We start from the raw sequence: 24,157 nt of genomic DNA, 5'->3' as shown, positions 1-24,157 counted from the left end.
TTCATTCAGTTTCCATGCAGGCCTGAGGTTGCTCTTAAACACTCAACAAAATGTAATCTGATTGATAGAGACTTCTTTAAAAGTTGTTTCACCCTTCAGAAACACACATCTGTCCAGAAAAGCCCGAGACAGCTAAGGCTCCCCCTCCTCTCAGATTTTCTTAGTTCAAGGTTTAGCTGATCTGAAATCATGTGCAGAGATAGAGGGTGTGATAGAGAACACTTAAAACACGGGGAAAACAGAGCTGAGGGAGACGAACATCAGCAAAATTCTGGAGAGAGGTGTCAAAAGTTGGAAATCACTATCTGTAGGGGTGTTCTCGTCAGATCTTTCTCCTACAGGAAGCCCTCCAGAGGACTGGAGATTGAGAAAGGGTAAGGGAAGCCAAAGACAGCTTCAGAGAACATCAGGCACCCTGGAGAGGGGTTGAGGACTAAGGTTAAAGTAAATGGTATCGGAGTACGATGACAGTAGTCTGAGATCCTTTAAGGAGAAGGGAATAGACAGTTCTTGGAAGCCAGGAGCTGAGGGAGTGGGTTATGGTGAGGTAATGGAATCGGAAGCAGAAGAGAGGGATACAATCTTTAGCTGAGGGAAATGAGAACTCTGTGCTGAGATTGCACTGACTCGGAAGAGTGGGGCAAAAAAGGAAAAGGGATAAAGGCGGAGTCCATGGAAAAGTCTTGTGAGCAGAAACAAACGACGAGGAAGGGCAAACATGGATAGATATTGTAGAAGGGGTCTAATGTGGAAAAGGTTCACGACTTGGAAAAATAGTTAAGGAACAGAGGCAACAGAGGTAAGAAGTGTGTGTGGTGCTGGGTGGGAGGTGGAATCCGCGGGGCAGAGGGAGGGGCTAAACTGAAGAGGAAGCCAGAAAGCAGAGGAGACGACCCCGCGCCCGAGAGGAAAGGGTGAAGGACCTCAGGGTGCAGCTGCCACCAGGGGGGCAGTTTTGTAGTCGATCCCAGGTCGCGGAAGGCTGGGCGGGACAGGGTGGCAGAAGGACCCCCCACAGGCAAAGGCGACTCATGGGGGAGGAGCCGCTTACCTCCGGGGGACCCTCGCGGAGGGGGTGCAGGCGGTCGGGGTCGGACTGCCGACACCGCCGCCTCAGCAGCAGCGGCCGCTCCCGGGTTCCATTGGCCGCCTGCGCTTCCCTGACAGCGGCCGCGGCGGCTGCACCAGGCCCCGGCTGCGGGGCTGCCCGCGGCGCCGCCTGAAGGGGCCTTCACGCTACCTCAAGTTGGACCGGACCCCACTTGCAGGACCCAAAATAACAATTCCTTGATGGGTTGCGATGTAAGAGTCCGCTGGGCCCGAGCCTTTCTTCTCGGCGCTTGCTTTCCTGCTTTCCGAACTGTCAGGACACTACCGATGCCATAGTAATCTGAGTCGGGTGAGCTGCCCGAGTCATGCCTGTTCAGAAAGGAAAAGGGGGCGGGGAAGAGCTTTTGGAAGCTAGGGAAGGAGCGGGGGTGGGGACAGGGAGGAGGAGCCTATGGGGGAAGGAGGGCCCAGTGTTTGAGGGCGGACCTAAGAGGCAGGCTTTACTAAGGAAGCCGAGAGGGAAGTAGCGTGGGCAGGATCAGTGGAGGGATGCGGAGGTACTGATATTTTATGTACTTCCAAAAGTATACCAACACGCAAATTATACGTCAACTATTCATTTGCATAAGCCACCGAGTTACCGTAATTGCCACCAGTGGCTTTTCTTCTTTTCCTATCCTACAGGATTCCCTTCGTAAATCAGCCGGTGGGACTCATGTGGGAGGGCCAGAAAACAGACGAGAAAGAGAAGGGAGGAAGAAAGGAGGACAATCACCTTCATTTTCCTTTTCCTACTCATCTTTAAGGACGATGCCATGAGTATGCCCCTGTAGCTTCAGGAATGGCCCAGTCCAACCGCCTCAATCTTTTCACTGTTTCGCAGCACTCTGGGACAAGGTTCTGCTTCCGAGGTCACCTCAGCTTGTCGCCAAGACTTTAACAGAGGCTGTTCAAGACAGGTTAGGAAAGGTGAGTGAAATACAAAAGCTTGGAGGACCTATTCCTTTTACAAACGAAACAAAATCGCGTGAAACTGAACATAAGCAGGCCTCGTAAAGTCCCACAATCACTGTCCCAACACTTTTCCTGAGGCTTTTTTTTTTTTTTTAATATCTTAGGCCCCTGGTGAGGGTAGATAATTAATATTCTACTGGAAGCTGGTTGAGCCTAGCTCTTGGCTGCCATCTTCGTTGTGCTTATAGGCTGATTTGAGATCTTTGTTTCTTTTTGTTTTTCTTTCCCTTTCTTCTCTAGCTTCCTTCCCATGCCCCTTTCCCCTTTTTAGAGACAGTCTATTTTTCCAAGGCTGCTTGTGCTATTCCTTGGCTCAAGCCACTGGCCTATGGGAATACATTCACATGCCCTCAAGCTGGACTAAACCTCAGCTTCTGTATAATAATATGACAATATTACTATAACACTATATTAACAATAATATGTGATATAATATTTGGTTATAGTACTACATGTCTGTTATGGAAACATGCAGGTGAGGAGTGAAGGATGTCCCTGCTTCCGTATTTAACTGGGAGGGAGGCAGATAAAGAGCTGAAGATGAAGGACTGGAAAGACGGCTCAGTGGTTTAGTGCTGTTGCTCTTGCAGAGGACCACAGTTCAATTCTCAGCACCCACATGGTTGCTTGATATCCACAACTCCACTTCCAGGGAGTTCCAATTCCATCTTCTGACCTCTGCGGGTACCAGATACATACATAGATGGAGGCAAAACATTCATACAGGTAAGATTATCTTTCTTATTTATTTATTTATCTATCTATCTATCTATCTATCTATCTATCTATTTATTTATTTATTTATTTATTTATTTATTTATTTATTTATTTGAAGCTATAGCTTGAAATGCCTGCATAAAACCTGCAGCAGGCACAAAAGTAGAACAAATGGAGTTCTTATTTACTGGAGACACTGGGCAAAACCTTGTTAAATCAACACAGAAGGCCTGGCTGCAGAGTATACGGTGGAAGGATGGACGGCTTCTGTGAACCCTGCAGGGCAGAACTCAGTATCCAGTAGGATAAAAAAGAAAGGGCATTCTAAGAGGTGAAAAAACAATGTTTGCTGAATAATACAGATCAGAGCCCGAGGACAGGACAGACAGACAGACCAGGCTAAGGCAGGGGGTGGGGTGGCCACAGCAGCGGAAGGTAAGCAAAGAAGAGCTTACTCTGTCACTGTGTGTCTGGGCTGGTGATCACCAGTCCACCTGACAGGACCACAGTTCCGGGTTAGCTTCCAACCAGCTGTATCAAGAGGTGGTGACCTTGTGGTAGCCTAGAGTTTAAAATGTTACATCTTCCTCCAACCTAGGATTCCCTGGGGCCGCACAAGTAGGCTTTATTTTTTTTTTTTGTGGGTTTTTTTTTTGTTTGTTTGTTTGTTTGTTTGCTTTTAGGAGATAAAGTCTCTACATTTGCCCTGGCTGTCCTGGAACTATGTAGACCAGGCTGGCTTCAAACTCAGAGATCTCCCTGCCTCTGCCTCCCAAGTACTGGGATTAAAGGAGGCCACCACCATAGCCCAGCCAATGGCAATTCTTAACCAAATGAGGCCATTTCGCTCATTTATATACCTACATAGAATTAAGTCATGAGTAAGTAGAAAGTCTACTTCAAGATTTCTGTTTAGCCCTACACGTACAGGTGAAAACGTCTTTGCATTTATGGTTTTGTCTTCCAGTTCTTATCCGGAGAGGTTGGGTGTTTTGTTTACTTACCACCACATATGTTGCAACTTTGTTTCTACTTGCATTCTGACAGTGTCATTTGTTTCTGCAGTGCTGGGCATGTGTGCCTTATGCGTGCTAAGCAAGTGCTATACCACTGGGCCCTATCCAGACCCTGCTCCCTTTTTTGATCTAGGTACTCAAACTGCAACCCTGTCTGAGACTCCCAGGTAGCTAGGATTAGTGGTCTAATTTTATCTAGACTGAGCTCCTAAGGAAGAAGTTCTCAACCTCCCTTTGATATACAGTTCCTCATGTTGTGGTGACTCCAACCGTAAAATTATTTCATTGTTACTTCATAACTAATGCTACTGTAATGAATCATAATTTAAGTATTTCTGGAGACAGAGGTTTGCCAAAGGGGTTGAGAGCCCCATGCTGAGAACTGCTGTCCTATAGGAAGGGAAAGGATTTACCTTTGCATTCTAGATATCCAAAGTTTCTACCACAGGAAAACGCATATGTTGATACAGCAATCAGATTGAGTTCAGAGCAGATATGAGAATTTAGTAGGGTATAAGGGAGATTTAAGAAATTGTAAGGGTTGGGGATTTAGCTCAGCGGTAGAGCGCTTGCCTAGTGAGCGCAAGGCCCTGGGTTCGGTCCCCAGCTCCGAAAAAAAGAAAAGAAAAAAAAAAAAAAAAAAAGAACTGGGTCGCAGACACATTTATTTGGGCTGGAGAGATGGCTCAGTGGTTAAGAGCCCCGACTGCTCTTCCAGAGGTCCTGAGTTCAATTCCCAGCAACCACATGGTAGCTCACAACCATCTGTAATGGGATCCGATGCCATCTTCTGGTGTGTCTGAATACAACTACAGTGTACTTATATATAATAACTAAATCTTTAAAAAAAAAAAGAAATTGTAAAACGGGGTTGGGGATTTAGCTCAGTGGTAGAGCGCTTGTCTAGCAAGCGCAAGGCCCTGGGTTCGGTCCTCAGCTTGGAAAAAAAAATCTTTAAAGAAATTGTAAAACAAAACAAAAAAAAAAGAAAAGAAAAAAAAAGAAATTGTAAAACAATTATTTCACTGATGTTTTATTTGGGAAGGTATATTTTTCAAAGTGAATAAACTTAAAATATTTTAAATCCATAGGTTTGACTAATTTTTCTACATTCTTATTTGCCTTTTTTTAAAGCCTTTGTCCCATTTTGGGGGGGGGTTGGAAAAAACAAAACAAAAAAACAAAAGAAAACAAAACAACCAACCCAGAATTTTGGCTGGGCATGGCCGCCTTCCAGTAGGGAGATCTTTGTGAGTTTAAGACCAGCCTGGTCTACATAGGTAGTTCTAGGATAGGCAGTTACATAAGAGACAAACAAAACCAAACAGGATCTCATCACTCTGTAGCCTAGCCTGGCCTCAAATCTGAGCTCTTCCTACCTCAGCCCCCTGAGGGCTGGAGTTAGAGAGAGACTGTTTGACTTCTCCGTGGCGCCCCTAAGGGTCAGATCATAAAACCATTAAAGCATAGGCAATTATATTCCAATCTAATTTCCAAATAACTCAACCATGACAAGTATATCCAGCACCGAAGCATAATATTTGTACTATTCTCTAGCTCCTCACTACTAAACCTCTTATTGTGTGTGCACCAGTGCATGTGTTTGCTGGTGTGCACACACATGTGCTTGTGGAGACCAGAGGACAGGCTTTGGTGTTGTTCCCTCAGGTGCCATCCTCTCTGGGTTTTGCTATTGTTGTTTTGTTTTTTTGTTTTTTTTTTGCTTTTTGTTGTTGTTGTTGTTGTTGTTGTTGTGTGTGTGTGTGTGTGTGTGTATGTATGTATGTGTGTGTGTGTTTTGTTTTGTTTTGTTTTTTTGTTTTGAGACAGCATCTCTCACTGGCCTGGCACTCACTAAATAGGCTGTGCTGGCTGGCCGGCACGCCCCAGGGATCCTCCTCAGTGTCCAGGTTGTAAGCAATACCACCACACCTGGCTTTTTAACTGCGGATTTTGGAACTGGAGAGATGGTTCAGTGGTTGAGAGCACTCAATGCTCTTGTGAAGGACACAGGTTCAATTCCAATATCCACACAGTAGCACCTATGACTCTAGGGCAGGGGATCTGATGCCCTCTTCTGGCCTCTTCAGGCACTGTGTACACATGGTGTACATAAATTCATGCAGGCAAAACATTCAGACATTTAAAATATCTTCATAACAGCCAATACACTTTATACCATGAAAACATATGAGCACATCTAATCTGAAATAAAAGTTTCATGAACTAATACCTAACTCTGTGTGCAACACTCTCATAGTTTTGGGCTTATTTTATTTCCCTTTTAGAAACAATGTTTTACTAAACTGATTTCACAATGCAGTAATGGGTTGCAATATAAAGCTTTGAAAATCCTAGACTGAATAAATGTTCAAAATCATATGGTGGACCCAGAGAGATGGTTCAGCAGTTAAGAGTGCAGGCTAGGGGTTGGGGATTTGGCTCAGTGGCAGAGCGCTTGCCTAGGAAGCGCAAGGCCCTGGGTTCGGTCCCCAGCTCCGAAAAAAAGAACCAAAAAAAAAAAAAAAAAGAGTGCAGGCTACTCTTCAAAGGACCTGGGTGCAATTCCCAGCACCCACATTGCAGTTCACGGGTCATTAGAACTCTAGTTCCAGGCAATTCAATGCCTTCTGGTCCCTGCAGGCAACAGACATGCACACTGTGCACAGCCATACAAATAGGCACAACATCTATGTGTATAAAAAAATAATCATAATCATGGTAAGGAGAGACAGCTCATTGGCAAAATGCTTGCTGTCTTTGTAGAGGACAAGCATTTGGTTCCTAGCACTGACGTCAGGTGGCCACCTGTAACTTGAGCTCCAAGGAAAATCTGACACCCTTTTCTTGCATCCATGGATTCGTGGACACACACACACACACACACACACTTGGCAAGTGATAAAACAGACTGGCATTCATCCTCCTTCCAGTAAACAAGTCTCTCGCCTTTACTCAGTGAGCACTGTGTGCACGTGTTTGAAACCGGGTCTGCCAGTCTGGCCACACTGACTATACAGACCAGGCTGGCCTCAAACCGTAGAAACCTGCCTGCCACTCCCTCCCAAGAGCTAGAATCAAAGACTGAACTGCCATATGTGGTACTTTGTCTATCGATCAGTCAGTCATTTTGAGACTCACTTGGTAGTATTAGTATTTTCTGAGGAACTTCTATACTGATTTACATGGTGGACAGCTTTCGCTTTACCTTTTTTATGGTATTGGGGCGGAAACCTAAGGCTTATGCATGCCACACAGATGCTCCACCATAAGCTGTACTCCCAGCCCTGTCCTCCACTCTTTTTTTTTTTTTTCTTTTCTTTTTTTCGGAGCTGGGGACCGAACCCAGGGCCTTGCGCTTGCTAGGCAAGCGCTCTACCACTGAGCTAAATCCCCAACCCCCTGTCCTCCACTCTTAAGAGATGCTGCTGCTCAGCCCTAAATGGAATGTTTCTATTGGATCTCTTCCCTCACTCAGGGCTCTGCAGAAGACAGGGCAGAAAGTTTTTTAGGAGACAGAGTAGTAAATGACTTTTAGGGACCAGTGTTTTCCAGAGCAGATGCACAAATAAACTCAAGAGAGATAGCAACAGCATGCATGAGACCTGCTAAAGCCAAAGGCAATCCCAGGGTGGAGGTGGGAGGTGGGCCCAAAGGCTCACGCACTCTTAACCAAGAAGCTCTTCCCAAATGACAGTCGTTGGAAGAGGAAGAATCAGTTTTTTCAAGGAAGTGACGTTTATCCAACTTCACTCCTGAGCAGACCCCATTCTTAGGAGTAGTCAGCCAAAACAAATTGGACTCCATGTGTTTTTTTTATTTAAGAGAGAAGGAACATGAAGTTGCATGGGGAGCGAGGTGAGGGAGGATGTGAGAGGAGTTGGGGAGGGCAAACATGATAATATATTGTACGAAGTTCTCAAAGGATAATAAAAACATTGTTTTAAAAAACGGTAAGAGATGCCATATAGTCAGTAAGATGGTCCAGTGGGCAGAAGCACTCGGACACCGAGCTTGATGATGGGAGTTTGATTCTTGGGACCCACACTGTGAAAGGAGAGAACTGATGTCCCCAGGTTGTCCTCTGACCTGTTCTCAAGCACTATGGTTTGCAGGTACAAACACACAAGTAAAATACAATTAAAAAAACACTGTGGTTGAGTGTAGTGGTGCATACCTTTAGTCTCGACACTCTGGAGGCAGAGGCAGGCAGATCTCTGTGAATTTGAGGCTAGCCTGGTCTACATAAGGAGCTCCCATGTTAGAGCTACACAGTGAGATCTTAAAAACAGAAAAGGAAAAAGGGAAAATTGTTTACTCATCTGTTTATTTAAAATGCTTAGCGTTATCTCACAGGGGATTCAGCATGTTCCAGGTGAAGTAGGCTGCAGAGGAACTATATGAGAAACCTGAGCTCAGTCAGACGCTCACAAGCAAAGCACTGGCTTCACTCCCCAGGACGTCCGGGATGGCACACACCTGGAACCCCAGTGCTGGGGAGGTGGATGCCGAGGCTTGCTCTCCAGCCCATCCAACTGAATTGGTGAGCTCCAGGTTCACAGAAAGACCTCGTCTCAGAGCCAGTAAATGATTTCCCACCTGCTCAGACACCCTAGTTAAACTCAGTGGCCACAGAGACCGACGACATGGAGCAGGAGGAGACTTACTGAGAAAGGCCCCACAGAGAGTGATGAGGAAGAGGCAGAAATGAGTGTGTGACAATGACTAAAACTAATTATATCAATGTATGGAACTACCAACAAATAAAAAAATCAGATGCAGAGGAATTAGGAACACACCCAGCACGACTTGTGAGCGCGCACACACACACACACACACACAGTCAGAAACCAAGTACTGAGACAAGGGCTGAGGATGAGGCTGATTGGTAGAGTATGTGTCTAGCCTGCACACACCCTGGGTTCTACCCTCATCACACATACACAAAGGCCACTAAAGACACATACATGGAATCAATGCAATTAATACATTACAAACATCCTAATATAGTTTAGTATGAATTTGCCTTAATTTCTATATAATTAGCCACAAAAATAGTAGAACCATTTGAAACCATGGACTAGACACGCCAGCTTGGTCTTGGTTTCACAGAAAGAAGGTTAAAGTGAGAAAAGCCCCTAAAGGAAGTGCTGGAGTGGGAACTGGAAGTCTGCAGTTGTAAAGGAGAAGTGGAGATAACAGAGGGGCTAGTGTAGTCTTTCCTGTAATAAACTGAAGATTGCTCAAACATCGAAGGACCGCTTGTTTTATGTCACGTGTTTTTGTGCATGGTATATTCTTGTTCACACGTAGGTGTTTGTACAGGTGTGTGCACATGAAGGAAGGTCAGAAGCACGCTTTGGGCGTCTTCCGTGATTGCTTCCCATCTTATTTCTTGCAATGGTAATCTAATTGAACTGGGCGCTCATCGTTAGTTAGGCTGACTAGCCAGTGAGGGGTCCTCCTGCCTCTGCCCTACTCCCCCAGCAGTGAGACTGGAGGTATGTTACACTGCCTGGCTTTTAAGTAGATGCTGGGGATCTAAACGCAGGCTTTCATGATTGTGCACTTTGTCAGTGGCTGACACTTTGACAGCCACTCTCCAGCCCCAAGATACATTTGAAAATAGGATAGACAAAGCTATTTTAAACGCATGCAAATCAGGCTAGTAAGATGGTTCAGTAGGCAAAGGCACTTGCCACTAACTCTGACGACTTTAGTTTGTCCCTCTTATGGTCTCGCCACGCTGTACTTCCATGCCACCAACCCACAGCTTGCTTCTCCTGGAACGCAGTCCTTGCTTGCACCTTAAAGGCTTCATTAGCTCGTGCTTCCTTCCCAGAGTACTGATGTCCCTATGTCTACAGTTAGGAGCTTGGTTTCTCCTAACTCTGTCCTTGCTTTGTGAGTTAGAATCATCCTACTGCCTCCTGCTTACCTCTTCTAGGAAGTCATCTCTGATCCCTGTCTGGTCTGCATGCTGCTCCTAGGACTTCCGTGGCTCTGGGTTTAGTACACAGAAAACTGATACTCTGCTGCCAACATATTGATTTACCTGTTGGTCTTCCCGATTAGAATGTCTGAAGACAGAGCCTAAGTGAACCAGCTTTGTAAGTGCCTAGCACTTCAAGAAACAAAGGGAAACACCAGAATCATATTCATGGACATAACGTCTGACAGCGTAGCTAAGACCAAGAGTTTTCTCACCAAAAGACAGCTAGATTCTGGATCAGTGACAGCTATCATATAATTGTTAGCATGTTGCTGAGTTCATTAGAAAGGAAGGAGTGGGGGCTGAAGAGATGGCTCAGTGGTTAAGAGCACTGACTGCTCTCCCAGAGGTCCTGAGTTCAAATCCCAGAAACCACATGGTGGCTCATAACCATCTGTAATGAGATCTGATGCCCTCTTCTGGTGTCTGAAGACAGCTACAGTGTACTTCTATATAATAAATAAATAAATCTTAAAAAATAAAAAAGGGAGGATCATTCAAGGAGAAAATAGATGACAGTATGCTGAAAGCCACATAAAAGGTGAGCAACATGTAGGAGAGCTAGGTTCCCTGGGGACGACATCCAAATCAGTGTGCGGAACAGTGAGAACCGTAGGCCTCCCTGAAGACTGGGACGCCTGGTTATAGACTTCCCCTTGCTTGAACCTGTGCCTCCCATGTGGTGGGCACTCTGTACAACCAAGTCACCACCCACTAACTCTGGGCTCTCCAAAGGGCCAGCTTGTCTCTAGGCTGGATGTATGTGCTGGCTCCTGGCAGAAGCCAATAGGGAAATATCTCAAATTTAAGCCCTAAGGACATTTGTAGATTGACAAGATATGCATTCAAAATTCTTAAAAAGTACAAAGTATCAGAGCAGATGAGCTACCACAGACAGGAGGAATCATAGACCATGACAGATTAGATATTAAAGTTAATTCGGAAAACATTAAAATTCCAAAAAAAGTCAAAGAATTTATACCAAAAACACTTTGTGCATTTATAGGTTTTTGAATGAAGAAAAGGTTGTGTTTTAAAAAATTATATTTCAGATTATTCCATCTCTTAAAACTTGTTTTAAATTTTGTGAGTGTGTCTGTGCACACACACAGACGTGCACAAATACATAAATAGGCATTGGATCCCCTGGAGCTGGAATTTAGGTAGTTGTGAGCTAGTGATGTGGGTGGTGGGAACTGAACTTACTGCTGAAGGATCTCTGTCCCCTGTGCCCTCCCCCTCCCCCACCTCCACCCCTTGCCTTGTGTGTTATTGTGACAGGGTCTCACATAACTCTGGCTGGCCTAAAATTCACTATGCAGCTGAAGCTGGCCCTTCTGATCTTCCTGCCTTACTTCCCAAGGGTGGCAATGTAGGCCTGTACCCATACCTGGCTATGTTTGTTCTCTGAAATGGTCTCACACTTGCAGCCCAGGCTAGCCTGGACTTACTATATATAGCCCAGGCTGTCCTCAACTTTGTAATCTCCTGCTTCAGCCTCTCAAGTGCTGGAATTACAGGCATGAAGGACCATATCCTGCTTCAGAGACATATTATTTGAACATTAACGATAGTTAAAAATCTGCTTCAAAAAGGATAAATGTAAATTTCTGGGCACTTGTTAATTTATAAAACTTTTTAAATAACTCATAAAGTCCTAGGGTTATAGCTAGTGGTAGAGCTTTCATAAAGTTCTAGGTTTGATTACCCCTACCACATACACAAGCAAACAAGTTATAAAGGGAGCTTTGGAGATGGCAAAAAGTGCTTGTGTGTGAGGACTGGAGTTTCCAAAGTTCAGTGGGCATGAAGGCCAACCTATAATCCCAGCATATGAGGCAGGACCAGGGATGCCCAGACTAGCTCAAAACATGGGACTCTGCATTCAACCAGAGACTCTTGATATGTAGGGTGAGAGCCATTGAGGAAGAGGTCTAATATCAAGCTCAGCTCTCTACATGTATGTGCACACATGTATATATACAAATTCATGAGTAATTTGAATGTTTTAAAAATTAAATAATGAAAGTATTATATGGCATAGAAAACCTCATGGGTTGTGGAAAAGTGGAGTTTTAAAATAGTTGGTATGTGACATATACCTACAGTCCCAGCACTTCTAAAGCTGAGGCAGGAGGATCACAAGTTAGTGGCTGGTTAGTGGCACCTAACCAACACAGAAACCAAGGCAAATCCAAGCAAAATGACATCCTGAAGATGTAGCCAACTGTCTAAGTTATAAAAGGGACAGGGTGGGCTGAAGAGATGGCTCAGTGGTTGAGACAACTGGCTGCCCTCCCAGAGGACTCAGGTGTTCAATTCCCAGCACCAATGTGGCAGTTCACAACTGTAACTCCACTTCAGGGCATCTGACACCCTCACACCAATGCACATTAGATAAAGTAAGCACACATAAAGGGACAGAGTGTGCAGCTGATTGGTGGTTTGCCCAGCATGCATGAATCCCGGGGATGCAGTCCCAGGACTGCACAAGTGGGGCAGGGTGGGCATGTCATCCTGGCACCTGGAAGGTAGAGGCAGGCGACCGAAAGTTCAGAGAGATCTTCAGCTACCCAGTGATGTTGAGCCTGGGATACAAAAACCAAACTCACCTTTAAAAAAAAAAGAAGATACTAACTCTGTGGAACATAAGATCAAGCCTTAGGAAAGTAGGGAACAAAATGGATACTTCATGATACGGAAATAAACGAGAGGCTCAGCAAAGCCCACAGGAGTCGTACCTGCAGGTTTATAACTGAACTTTTTGTAGGGTTGACTCAAGGGGGAAAGGATGACACAGTAAGCAGCAGCAATGAAAAAATAAAGAGAACACGTGAACTTTGTGTTTGGAAGAATAAGGAGCCGAGCGGGGATGGCACACGCCTGCAATCTCAGTGCTCTGGAGGCAGAGAGGCCAGCCTGGTCTACACAGTGAGATCCAGACCAATCAGGGATATTCAGTGAGATTCCATCTTTAAAAAAAGGAAAGAAAAAAGACATGAATGCACACTCAACTGGGAAAACGACTCAGGGGCCCAAGTAGTATATACAGTTATTAAATAACTTGAACCAGTATTTAAAACTATGCCTACAAAGAACACAGTGGTGCACACCTTTAATCCCACCACTTGGGAGGCAGAGGCAGCCTGGTCTACATATCGAGTTCCAGGACAGTAGAGCCTGGTAGACCTTAGCTTCAGAACAAAACAAAACAAAATTAAGAAACATTATGCCCACAAAGAAACATAAGGCTCGGATGGCTTTATAGGTGAGTTTTTATCAAACATTCAAGAACAGTTCATTTCTATGTGATGTAAACTCTTCCATAAAGTAAGACAAGAGGCAACAGTCCCCCGCTCAGAGGTACGCAGACCAAAAGGACCATTCAGGACCATCTTAGAAACCTCTTTAGAAATCTTACTAAAAACAAAGGCACTCATATACAAGAATGTTCATAGCAGCATTGTGTATAAGAACAGAAACCTGCAAACAGCCCAAATGTTATTCAGCAGGTGAGTGGCTACCTAAGTTGTTTTGTATGCTTGGTGGAGTATTATACAGATGGAAATGAACAAGTTATAGCAATCACAACGTAGAGGAGTCTTACAAACAATGGTTAAGTGCAAAAAAGCAAACCTCAAGGAACAGAGTACAACATTTTTGTAAAGCTAAAAGTACAAGCAATACAAAATAATACATTCTTAAAGAATATATACACACATGGCCAATATATATAAACAAGTGATTAATGAGCATAAAATTAAAGACAGTGGCTACCTCTAGGAAGAGGCTGGGCAAGGGGACAAAAATCTAATAGTATTTTTAATGTATAAATTGGATGATGGGTCATAGGTACGCATTGCATTTCATAATTTATAGTACATACTTCTTTATAGATATCAAATATTTTTTAAAAAATCTGCTCTCATGGAAATAAATGGACAAATGGGTGATATCTCCCTGAAAGAAAATCTATTTCTTGGGACTAAAACCAAGACTCCCTGACACGAAGCTATCCATCCTGTGGGGAGGACAGGGTAGGTCCTCGAATGACATAGGCTGGTTTCTGCTGTTCCCAAGGATACTTCTGGGGCATCTGCATCCTTCCTGTTGGTGCTCCCTGACTTGCAGCATCAGCGTCACCTCCTCTGCTAGTCCAGCCTAACCCACAGTCCTGGCTAGGTCCTGACACACGTATGACAAGAGCATGACATCTGATGGATGTAGAATGAATGTAAGGAAATGATGGGGTAGGGTGGGGTGATCATGTCCTCTGAGAAGGTGGCACTAGATTGGGAGGTAGGAAACAGGGCTTCAGAGAAAATAAGATTCAGACCCTAAAAGGAGCTTGTTCTAGGAGACAGAGGTCCTGTAAGAATTAAGAGACTAAAGAGAATGGCTTCCTTCTCTGTCCTTCCCAGACCACAGTGAGATAAGAAGTTACAGCTGTACTGAGGGAGAGGCAAGGTTCAGGGGAAAGGCAGAAGTCCAGCTCACCCCAGCTCAGCAAGCTAACGCACACCGAGTAGTTGGTCGCTGCTCCCCAGCACCTCCTCCGTCCTCCACCCAAGTCTCCATCTGGGGAACCTGGGATTGTGAGAAGGCTGACTGCACCCTTTTCCTAAAGGTGGTCCATGTCTAGAGACACACTGCATAAACATCTTCCTGGCCACACTAGTCGGTCAAGAGTGGACCTGACCTAGGCTGGTTAAACATGGTAAATCTTTGGGCTTTTGCTAGGATTTCTGGCACAATGATACCTTTTCTTTCTGCTTAGATACAATGGTCAAACGGAAGCCTAGGAGTGTTGGCAGCTGTGAAGTGGTCCAAACTAAGGGTGATTTTACATTATGTGAAGCAGAAGAACAGAGTATGCAATCAGATCAAGCCTCACCTGGAGCCAGGACTGCCTCTGGACTCTGCAACATCATCAGCTGATAAACTGCTTTTATCTTTAGTGAGTTTTAAGTTCCCTATGATTAGAAGCCAGAATATCCCTAAGCTACATTCATACTTACCCCATCCCCCCAGGAGAGCATAGGGATATAGGTGGGAAGTCATTACAGATTTACTGTTTGTATTAAAGCCACAGTACAGAGCTAGAAAGGCCTGAAGCAGCCACGAGGCACGAAGCAAGCCAGGCCAGTGGGCTCCCTGGGGAAAGACTAGCTGGATGAGAGGCGGGCGCAGTGAAGGGCCTCTACCAGGCAGGCAGGCAGAGCTCACATGAACATGGCCACGCTTCCCTGACAGACCTGTCTATCATGGGGGTGTTGCTTTGGGGTCTTTATGCTCATGGGTTAGGGAACTTTGAAGTACACGGCCCTTTAACCCTTTGTTGCCCTGTGTTGCAGCATCAGCCTCTCCCTTTACCAACTGAAGAGCCTCCTTTTGAATTCTGCCCTTGATAACACTCACTTTTGAGGTGACAGGAGGAATTTTATCTTCTGCTTCTTTGGCTTCCTGGGAACTCAAGCTCTTTTCTCCTTTGGAAACAGCACCATCTTCCTGACCTTGAGCAAGCACTGTTTCCCGCTGAGCTTCACCCACTGCCCCTGGTCTTTCTGGTCTCCCAACTAAGTTGTTTTCTCGTTTTGAGCCCCATGTTTCCCAGAGTAACCTTGGGGATCGGGGGGAGTTCACAGCAGCCGCAGACTTCTCAGGAGTGGCGTTTCTCTCCCCACTCCCCCCTGTTTTTTTTCGAGGACGTCCCCGCTTCCTTTTCGCTTCACTTACTGTATCCTCTGTTTCGTGCTTCATTTCTTTAACTGGTGGGTCCTGCCCACTGGCTTCACTCAGAGGCACTTCAGCTGTCCTTTTAACACCCTTGTCATGCGGTCTTGGGTCACCACTTATGCCTACCTCCCTGCTCTCTGTACCTCGAGGCAGAATGGGTGCTCTAGGTGGAACTCGCCCAGGCCCAAGCCCTAGCCCAGCCCCAAGCCCAGGCCCAGGCCCGACCCCAGCCCTAAGCCCAGGCCTTGGCCCAGGCCCAGCTCCAAGCCCAGGCCCTGGCCCGACCCCAGCCCCAAGCCCAGGCCCAAGCCCAGGCCCCGCTCCAAGCCCAGGTCCTGGTCCAGGCCCAGGCCCAGCCCCAAGCCCAGGCCCTGACCCTGACCCAGGCCCTGGCCCAAACCTAGGCCCAAGGCCAGGCCCAGGCCCAGGCCCTGACAGAGTAGGAACAGGTGGTAAGATCATGTTAATGATGGGTACAGCAGCCTGGGGTCCTCCAACCCTGGTCGGCAGAGGCAGCGTGGCTACTTTCAGAGTGCCTGAAATGGGTGTGATAAGTGATCGTGGTGCTCTTGGAAGGAGCACAGGCAGTCGAGCCACAAGGGCATTAACTTGTGGCTTACTGGCTGCTGGAACTGAGCTGTCAATTACACTCTTCTTCCGTTCTGAACGCCCTGGAGAGTCAGTCCCAGCTCGGGCTTCTAGCTCTTTAGGAGGCTAAAATGCAAACAGAGCTATAGTAAGTTATAAAGACTGTAAGTTCAGAGGCTGGAGAGATGGCTTGGGTTAGAATTTGTTGTTCCTGCAGAGGTCAGCTCACAATAGTAACTCTAGTACCAGGGGATCTAAAGTCCTCTTCTCCCCTTGGACACCAGGTATACATGGTACAGGTACATGCATACAGGCAAAACATTCATCCACACAAAATAAATCTAACTAATAAAATAAAAGACTGAAAAAAAATAATAAAAGACTGAGCACCAGAAGAAAAGGAGAAGTGAAGATGTAGAAGGGTCCACTAAGACCTGAAGCCCTCAGCACAAAGCCAGCGGCACCAGCTGCCTTACCTGCGCTGGTCTCTCTGGTTTCTTAGGTCCTCCACCTTCCAGGTTCTCTACACCATTCTTGGACTTACATGATGACCGTTCTCGAGGGCCTCTTTCTTCCTCTTCTGCAGAGGGACCAGAAATGATAAGAAACTAAGGGTGAGGAGGGAACCAGGGAATGGAGAGTGAAGTGACTCTGACTGCCTAACTGCCAGTTAGACCAGCGGGGACTGCTTCACCAGGGGATGGATGGGCTGAGTTCAGTTGGTCACGTGCTTGTGACGTAAGCGTGACTTGAGTTCTATGTCCAGTACCGACATAAGAAACAGGCGTGGTGGTGTGCTCCCCTATAATCAGTCCCAGTACTGGGGAGGGAGGGGACAACAGGGAAATCCCTGGTGAACTGGCCTGCCATCCTAGTCTTGGGTCCCAGAGAGGATCCTGAGGAGTAACAGGAGTGGATGGCCCACCCACACAGAAAGGATCACCAAGGAGAAAGGGCATCCAAGGTGTGTCTGCCCATGTATTCTAGAAGCCTGGAGAGTGGAGCTGGAACCAGCATTCGGTGTTGGGAGGCTCAGGTGGGAGAACTGCTTGAACCCAGGAGTTGGAGTCCATCCTGAGCAACACAGGGAAACCCTGTGCACCCCTCCAAAAGTAAAACACAAAACCAAAGGCGGCTGCAGATGTGACGCGAGCAGGAGCACGCACCGGCAAGCCCCCCTGCCTTGAGAACGTGAGCATGTGCCGACCGGGCTGAGATGAGGTGCTGCTGCAGGAGGTACCGGGCCACCTGAACGATGGAACTGAAGGACCGCTTCAAGATCCGCTCCGCCCAGTCACAAGTCAGGGCGCAGGCCGCTTCCACCAGCTCATCCCTCGGCGCTGGGCTCACCTCTGGGCCCATTTCTGGCTGGATTGGGGAGAGACATGCTCAGTCAGATTATGAACTAAGGAACTTAACCTCTGGACTTCACTGCTGACTATAGCAGAGACCAGACCAACGACAGAAGTAGTCTGCAGTAACTCAAATTCTGAGTAGACTCAGAAACTCAAATTCTCTTCCTCCCATGTTCCCCCCACAGGGGAGGCAGAAAGTCCCTCAGAAGCAATGTATGAATGACTGATTTTTCTCAACCATTAAAGCAAGTCCTAAAGGCTCTGTCTGTTACCTGGGATAGAGAAGTATCATTGCAAGGTCATTACTTACACTCTCAGATCCCTTCAAGTCAAGCCCAGGCAATGGCGGCATAGATACCAAGGTCTTCCTTCGTATGCCACTGTAGCAATATCTAATCCAAGTTAAGGAGCAGCCAAAATTTAAGCCTCAAAGGCAAGTCAGGCTGTTTCTCTATGGTACCTTTCCTCCCCAGGTCCATTCCTAATCTCTCGGTCAAGGATACTTGGACTGGCCCCGACCACCAAGTCTCCGGGCCTTGATGTCAGGGAAGATCTCTCTGATGATTTTACCAAAGTTCGCTGTGCTGAGTGGGCGGCAACAGGCAAGGCTCTCGCAGTACTTTCTGAGTGGGCAGAAGGGAGAGCGACAAGACATTCAGAGAAGGCTACTGTGGATTCAGGGGTCACTGTAGCAAGGCACCACCTTCTTCACACACCGATAGGCATCATAGACGCTCTGCTTTGGCAGACAGGTGTCCATGTGCTCTTCCAGGTGGTTGCGGATCCACCTGTAGGCGTACATGTACTCCTCATTGCTCAGTATACTCGGCTCCGAGCTGTCAGACAAGCAAAGGGGACAAACGTTATGTCCATGATGCCAGACCAAATCAGTTTGTCCCAGATCCACCTTTCCCTGCTAAGTCAAGCCAAGGGCCTCACTTCTTGATAAAGGACATGAGCTATGTAACTCCTACTTCTTTTTTAACTTGTAAAAATAAGATATCAGGCTGGAGAGATGGCTCAGAGGTTAAGAGCACTGACTGCTCTTCCAGAGGTCCTGAGTTCAATTCCCAGCAACCACATGGTAGCTCACAACCATCCGTATTGAGATCTGATGCCCTCTTCTGGCCTGCAGGCATACATGCAGGCAGAAAGTTGTATGTTGTATACATAATAAATAAATATTTAAAAATAAGATAACTATTTGCGTATGAGTGTTATGCCTGCATATGTGCATGTGCCCAACATGTGCACTTGGAGTCCATCGAGATCAGAGAGTGAAGTCTGATTTCCTAAACCTGGACTTACGGATGGTTGTAAGCCACCATGTGGGTATTAGAGTGCTTACCCCGAGCCATCCCTCCAGACTCCCCACCTCCTGCTTTTTGACTCATTACAGTGAGACTCAAAATCAGAGCTTGTGAGCAGTAAAACACCACCACCAAAGTACCTCTTATCTCCAGTGCTGGGCCCTGAAGGAAGCTGCAGGTAGAGGTACAGCTTGTCGTTGTCTGAGAACTTCTGTACTTCTTGCTGAGGCACAGGGGAACAGAGGTAGGAGAAATGAAGCCACAAGTGGGCCCAGTGAATGCTCTTCCGATCTTGCCCATACCAGCTGACTCTATGTCAGCTCGTCAGAATGAAAAGGGACCTAAGAAATGACTTGAGGTTGGGTGCTCACTGTGCTGGCAACCTTAGGGGCTTGCCACAGAGAGAAAGGGAGAGAGGGGAGGGGACTGGGTCTGATTTCATCGCCTTCCACATAGGTCACAGATGGAGAAAGCATGATGCACACACGTGGACAGTACCGCCTCTCCCCCATGAACCTTTATTCTCTCCCATAACACCACCCGTATCCCTCCCCAACATGCTTACCAGAATCCCCTCTACTTTGTTCTGCACGGCCTTGCTGTGAAGAAGAAGAGAAAGCTGGAGGTCACAAGGTTTTCCCATCCCTTTGTCTGACTGCTAGAGTCAGGAAAAGGACCAAACAGCTACCACCACAGAGCTCAGCCTGCTCTGAAACACTTGCCTGAGGGAGGAGTGAGGGAGGAGTGAAGGGTAACAGGATCTGCAGCTGGGTCAGAACAGGGTTTGGAGAGACAATTACTTACGAAATGGTACCTCGGAGCCTCTGGAGAAGGGTGGTAGGTTCCCCAGCCTCAGCACCACCTTGGGGCCTTGCCCCAGTCTTGGGGCTCTTAGCATCAGGGTTATCTTCTGCCATCCCAGCATGAGGACTACCGCTGAGAGAGAAGGATAGATATGAGGGTTTAACTCCCACCAAGCTTCCTTTCTCCTAGAGACCTCAAGGCAGTCGTCCTGTCTCTACCCAGAAATACAAACAGAAGCAAAGCTTCCCCCAGTGGTTTTCCTCACCACTTGCCTTCTCTAAAATTAGAATTATTCCGTTACTTTATCAGGTCCTTGTATACCCAAAGAGACCTCTGACATCTCCATTCTGTATGTCCCACCTTTTGAAGTCTCCCAAATCTAGAAAACTGTTATGGGAAAGGATGGGGTGGAGAAATCCATGTTAAAAGAAATCTTACAATTTCTCCCAGTGCTGCAACACCGCCCCCACCCCCCCCCAAAAAAAAAAAAAAACAAAACACCTATAACGACAAGCCAAAGTTCTCTGATCCTCTAAGAGACTCCTCGCCATTGATTTTGCCTGGAAGGTCGGAAGGGATACAAACATACTCGGCCTTTCCAGGTTTGAAAAAAACTGGGCCCAAGTTCTCATTACTGAGTCTCGCCACGGCTTCCCCCGCTGCCCCCCTCGCCGTGGCGCGGACCCTACGTCATCCCACGACATCCCACCCCGAGGCGTCCCCACTCCCCTCGGGCCCCTCCACCCCATCCCCAGGTGCTGGCCCGCCGGGGCTCGGTCTCCGAACTCCGGGGACTGGGCGCAGGAAACCCTGCGGGGAACAGGGTCCCAGATTCGGGCACGTGCGCAGGGGCATGGAGTTGGTCCTGCTGGCTCCCGAGTCCTGTTGCCCCTCCTACCTCGGAACCGTCGCCTTCCAGCACGGACATTAGATAGGTAAGAGAGAAAGAGAAACTACCCCGTGGCTACCGCAGATCCAGCCCAGCCCCACGGTGCCGGGCCGGCGGGCTCGTGCGTTGCTTTTATTTTTCCTTTTTCTGAATGGTTGTGCCAGCCGCGATCTGCCTGGATACACGCACGACCTGCTCTGTGATTGGCCGTTGCTGCCTCCAAGACGAAGGCAGTGAAAGTCTGCCTGGTAACAGAATCTGATTGGTCGAGAGGGGAGGGAAAATCCAAAGTTAGTCTTATTTGAGTCAAGAGGGGGAAGTCCAGGTTAGGTTTCGGTTAAAACTGGGGTCGGTTAGGTCTGCGGGTCCGGAGAGGGTTCTGTTCTTAAAGGGACCGCAGGATGAAAGCCCAAGCGCTCGGCTGCCTCTGGAGCATCTGGTCTTTTGCCCTCTGATCCTGGGCGTTGGAAGATCAGTGAGAAGACGGATAAGAGACCGACCACTGGCTTTACTCGGGGGGAAAAGACCTCCGTAGATGCCGTCTGGGGTCCAAGAACCACAGCAGGAGTTGCAGGGTAGGAAAGTGGTTGGCTAGTTGTAGCTGGGGAATAAGGTGAGTTTAAAATGTCAGAAGGTTGATAAAAATCACCATTATTGGGGGGATCGATAAGGACGTGGAGAGCAAGAATCTATAAAAACAAGTTACTTTGGTTGTGAGAACCACATTTTTTTAGGTTTCAGGAACTCTTGTTGTTCAACCAAAATGCTTTACAAAATGGAATGGCCATAGCTACCATGTTTTATTGTTGCCTTTGATTATCAGAGCTGTCCGAAAGAATCAGTGGGTGATATTTTTAAATTTTTGCAAGAAAATGATGTCTAGTGATGACAACTCCTTATAAAGTCCTGTGACTTTTTTTTTAATAAGACAGGTTGAACCGTTCCATCCTTGCCTCTTTGCTTACCCATCCCCTGTGGCCAGCAACCTCCAGAATTGCAGGATTCCCTTCATTCCACAAAGAATCTTTAAATCCTTAGCAGCTGTACCACATTACGAGAAAATGGTTGTCTGTTGTTAGCCATTGTGTCACCATTTTATAAAGTGCCTCCATTTTAGTTAAGCCATGACAACTCCCCCAGAACCAAAGTTAATGCCAACTCATTTTCTAGATTCTTGCCTCTTCACCCACCTACCCCAGTAAACCACAAGAGATATTTATTGGTTGCCTGGTCCACCCACTGCATGCCCTATCTCCCTAGCTACCCATAGCAACTGCTGACCATTGGCCACAAAAGGAAGTTGTACGGTCCTTCCACTTAAGACAATTGGTCCCACCCCCACTGAAGGTATTGTTCCAGAAGAAAGCCTGTCTGTTGAGCCAGTAGCCTTCCTCTCTGTATTTTCTGCTTGCCCACCTTTGCCTGTGATTGTTCGCATTTCCGTTTCCTGTGTGTACTTCATCTCCTTCCTAGGGGGCATACTCCTGGAGTTCCGTGCTTGGTGAACATTGGAATTTTGGTTAACTCAAAATTTAGTACTGTGACAACTTTTCCCTTCAGGTGCTTAACCCTCTTTGTTGTTGTTGTTGTTGTTGTTTTAAGATTTATTTATTATATATAAGTACACTGTAGCTATCTTCAGAAACACCAGAAGGGGGCATCAGATCCCATTACAGATGGGTGTGAACCACCATGTGGTTGCTGGGATTTGAACTCAGGACCTCTGGAAGAGCAGTCAGTGCTCTTCTTTTTTCTTTTTCTTTTTTTTTTTTTTTCGGAGCTGGGGACCGAACCCAGGGCCTTGCGCTTGCTAGGCAAGCGCTCTACCACTGAGCTAAATCCCCAACCCCGCAGTCAGTGCTCTTAACCGCTGAGCCATCTCTCCAGCCCTTAAGATTTGTTGAAATCGTGATGAAATGTGCACATGCAAAGTTTTGCATTTCTCTCAAGTGTTCATGGTCACCACAGCAGAGTCTCGTCACAGCAGAGATGTGGCACTCTGGTCATATTTCCAATCCTGAGCGAAGTGCTTTTGTAAAGGAAGAGGGAAAGATGGAGCTGCTTGTGATCTCTTCCCCACAGCCTTCTGAGACCCCCACTCCCTACTGTGGGAAGTGGAAATGAGTATCTTCTTTGGAAGAGTTAATGAGACCAAATAAGTTCTATCTTTAAAGGAATTGGTAAATATGCCGTTGGAGAGACACCCTCCAGTCAGTATTTTCCTAAGACTGAGGTAGTGTGCTTGAGGTTGCCCTCTGAGTTAAAGGTCGAGTCATTTCCTGTGCTAAAAGTTACTAATACTGTGCTGCTGTAGGGCACCCAACCAACTGAGACCACGAGGCAGGCTCCTGACCACTTAGAACAAGTCAGTTGTATGTTGGACGGTGTTTTGCTGGGGTAAACATGGGAAGGAGTGTTTTTCTAAAGTGGACACAGGTGAAAGACTAGGTAAACTTGTCAAGGAATGTTTCACTGAAGCAGACACAGGAGAGAGGATGTTCTGCTAAAGCAAGCACGTGAAAGGACACATAATGAAGGATTCTTTGCTAACAACATGCACTGCACGTATTGTCCGCCTTACATTCTGTATTTGGGTTCCATTTGAACTCTGAGGACTCAGGCTGATTGGATGCCTGTGCTGAGGTACAGCACGTGGAGGACACGTGGTGTTTGGAGGGTATACATAGGACTCCACGGAGTGATGGAGACAGAGCTTGGCTTGCTAGTACAGCTAGCTGTGCCATGCTTGTGGGTCTCCGGTCTTCACTGATCTTCACTGCCCTGAGAGAGGCACAGCCAAGAACTTCTGGTGTTCCTCCTGGTCCCTCCTGCTGACTCAAGCTGAGGCTGAGGCCTGGCTGTCTCTGCTAGGTCGAGTCACCCAACTCTACCGAACTGGACTGCTGTGTATCCATGAGGTGTTTGCCAGTGGATGGAGCTGCTGCTGCCTGCCGACCTGTGAACTGAATGCTGATTTCCAGACACCACAGACGGGAGTTGCTCCAAAGAACCCTTCTAAACAGGTCCACTTCTCCCGTATCCTTTCTTTTTCACTACCTCTGGTGGATGATAGGCTAAAAGGACGTTAAAGTGTTTAAGAACCATCATTAAAAATAGGATTTGAAACTTTTACAACTGTGATTTTTGTCCTTTCTTTTTAAATGCATGGTTTCACTCCAGTCAAGTTTGACTTTATAGTCACATTACCCCATGTTTATCCTGAACTCATTGCAATCCTCCTGCCTTAGTCTTCTGGGTGTTGGGTTTATAGGTATGAGTCCCTATGCTGGAGAACTGACTAGAATTCTAGTCTGCCAAAGCTGGGCAGACCTCAGGATTAATGTGACTTCTTCAGAGAACTGGAGCTCACACATCTTCATGGTGTTTTTATTTAATTGTATTTTCTATTCAACTACACTGTCGCTGTCTTCAGACACACCAGAAGAGGGCATCAGATCCCATCACAGATGGTTGTGAGCCACCATATAGTTGCTGGGATTTGAACTCAGAGCAGTCAGTGCTCTTAACCACTGAGCCATCTCTCCAGCCCTTAATTGTATTTTCTAATCTTAGGAACTTTATTATTTAAAAAACTTGCGGGTTGGGGATTTAGCTCAGTGGTAGAGCACTTGCCTAGCAACCGCAAGGCCCTGAGTTCGGTCCCCAGCTCCGGAAAAAAAAAAAAA

The 24,157-nt window shown here is 46.8% G+C and overlaps 2 protein-coding genes and 2 long non-coding RNA genes across 40 annotated transcripts in view; 2 read left to right on the top strand and 2 right to left on the bottom strand.

Annotated features, from left to right (window-relative positions):
* Positions 1-1,209, bottom strand: part of Pi4kb (phosphatidylinositol 4-kinase beta) — a 32,150-nt gene extending 30,941 nt beyond the window's left edge. For 14 of the 18 annotated variants that reach the window (XM_087635177.1, XM_087635162.1, XM_087635209.1 and 11 more), the window contains exon 1: positions 1,052-1,209. The gene's annotated coding sequence lies outside the window, so the exon portion shown is untranslated. 18 annotated transcript variants of the gene reach the window in all.
* Positions 593-17,739, top strand: LOC147996411 (uncharacterized). 14 transcript variants are annotated; one of them, XR_015676529.1, is made up of 6 exons: positions 859-1,399; positions 1,934-2,019; positions 2,540-2,790; positions 14,567-14,746; positions 16,616-16,727; positions 17,101-17,739. It is a non-coding gene; the product is annotated as an uncharacterized LOC147996411 (long non-coding RNA). The 14 variants fall into 14 exon arrangements; XR_015676526.1 differs by lacking the exon at positions 859-1,399 and adding an exon at positions 1,556-1,607; XR_015676532.1 differs by lacking the exon at positions 859-1,399 and adding an exon at positions 1,556-1,607 and having other exon boundaries at positions 1,857-2,019; positions 2,655-2,790.
* Positions 13,047-20,575, bottom strand: Rfx5 (regulatory factor X5). Of its 7 annotated transcripts, NM_001107694.1 has the most exon segments (11): positions 13,050-16,239; positions 16,590-16,693; positions 17,280-17,481; positions 17,779-17,860; positions 17,972-18,091; positions 18,185-18,304; positions 18,919-19,001; positions 19,344-19,377; positions 19,583-19,714; positions 19,943-19,969; positions 20,481-20,561. In NM_001107694.1, coding segments are annotated over 9 exon segments (2,046 nt in total). In that variant the 5' UTR covers positions 19,696-19,714; positions 19,943-19,969; positions 20,481-20,561; the 3' UTR covers positions 13,050-15,051.
* LOC147996410 (uncharacterized) lies at positions 20,330-23,603 on the top strand. The gene is made up of 2 exons (XR_015676538.1): positions 20,330-20,517; positions 23,343-23,603. It is a non-coding gene; the product is annotated as an uncharacterized LOC147996410 (long non-coding RNA).
* Positions 23,604-24,157: the final 554 nt, after the last annotated feature.

The sequence above is a fragment of the Rattus norvegicus genome, chromosome 2 (genome assembly GCF_021556685.1).
Source record: "Rattus norvegicus strain SHRSP/BbbUtx chromosome 2, alternate assembly SHRSP_T2T, whole genome shotgun sequence".
Lineage (NCBI taxonomy): Eukaryota > Metazoa > Chordata > Mammalia > Rodentia > Muridae > Rattus > Rattus norvegicus.
Note: the sequence above shows the minus strand (reverse complement) of the source record. Positions and strands in the feature narration are given on the sequence as shown.

Bases quoted from the DNA above. Each gene is read 5' to 3' on its own strand.
- Rfx5 (XM_087624065.1), bottom strand. From the start codon at position 19,695: ATGGCAGAAGATAACCCTGATGCTAAGAGCCCCAAGACTGGGGCAAGG. The intron at 17,861-17,971 runs GTATCCTTGACC...AACTTGGATTAG, and splicing joins GGTGGTCGGGGCCAGTCCAA to ATATTGCTACAGTGGCATAC. The intron at 16,240-16,589 runs GTAAGGCAGCTG...TTTGCATTTTAG, and splicing joins AACCAGAGAGACCAGCGCAG to CCTCCTAAAGAGCTAGAAGC.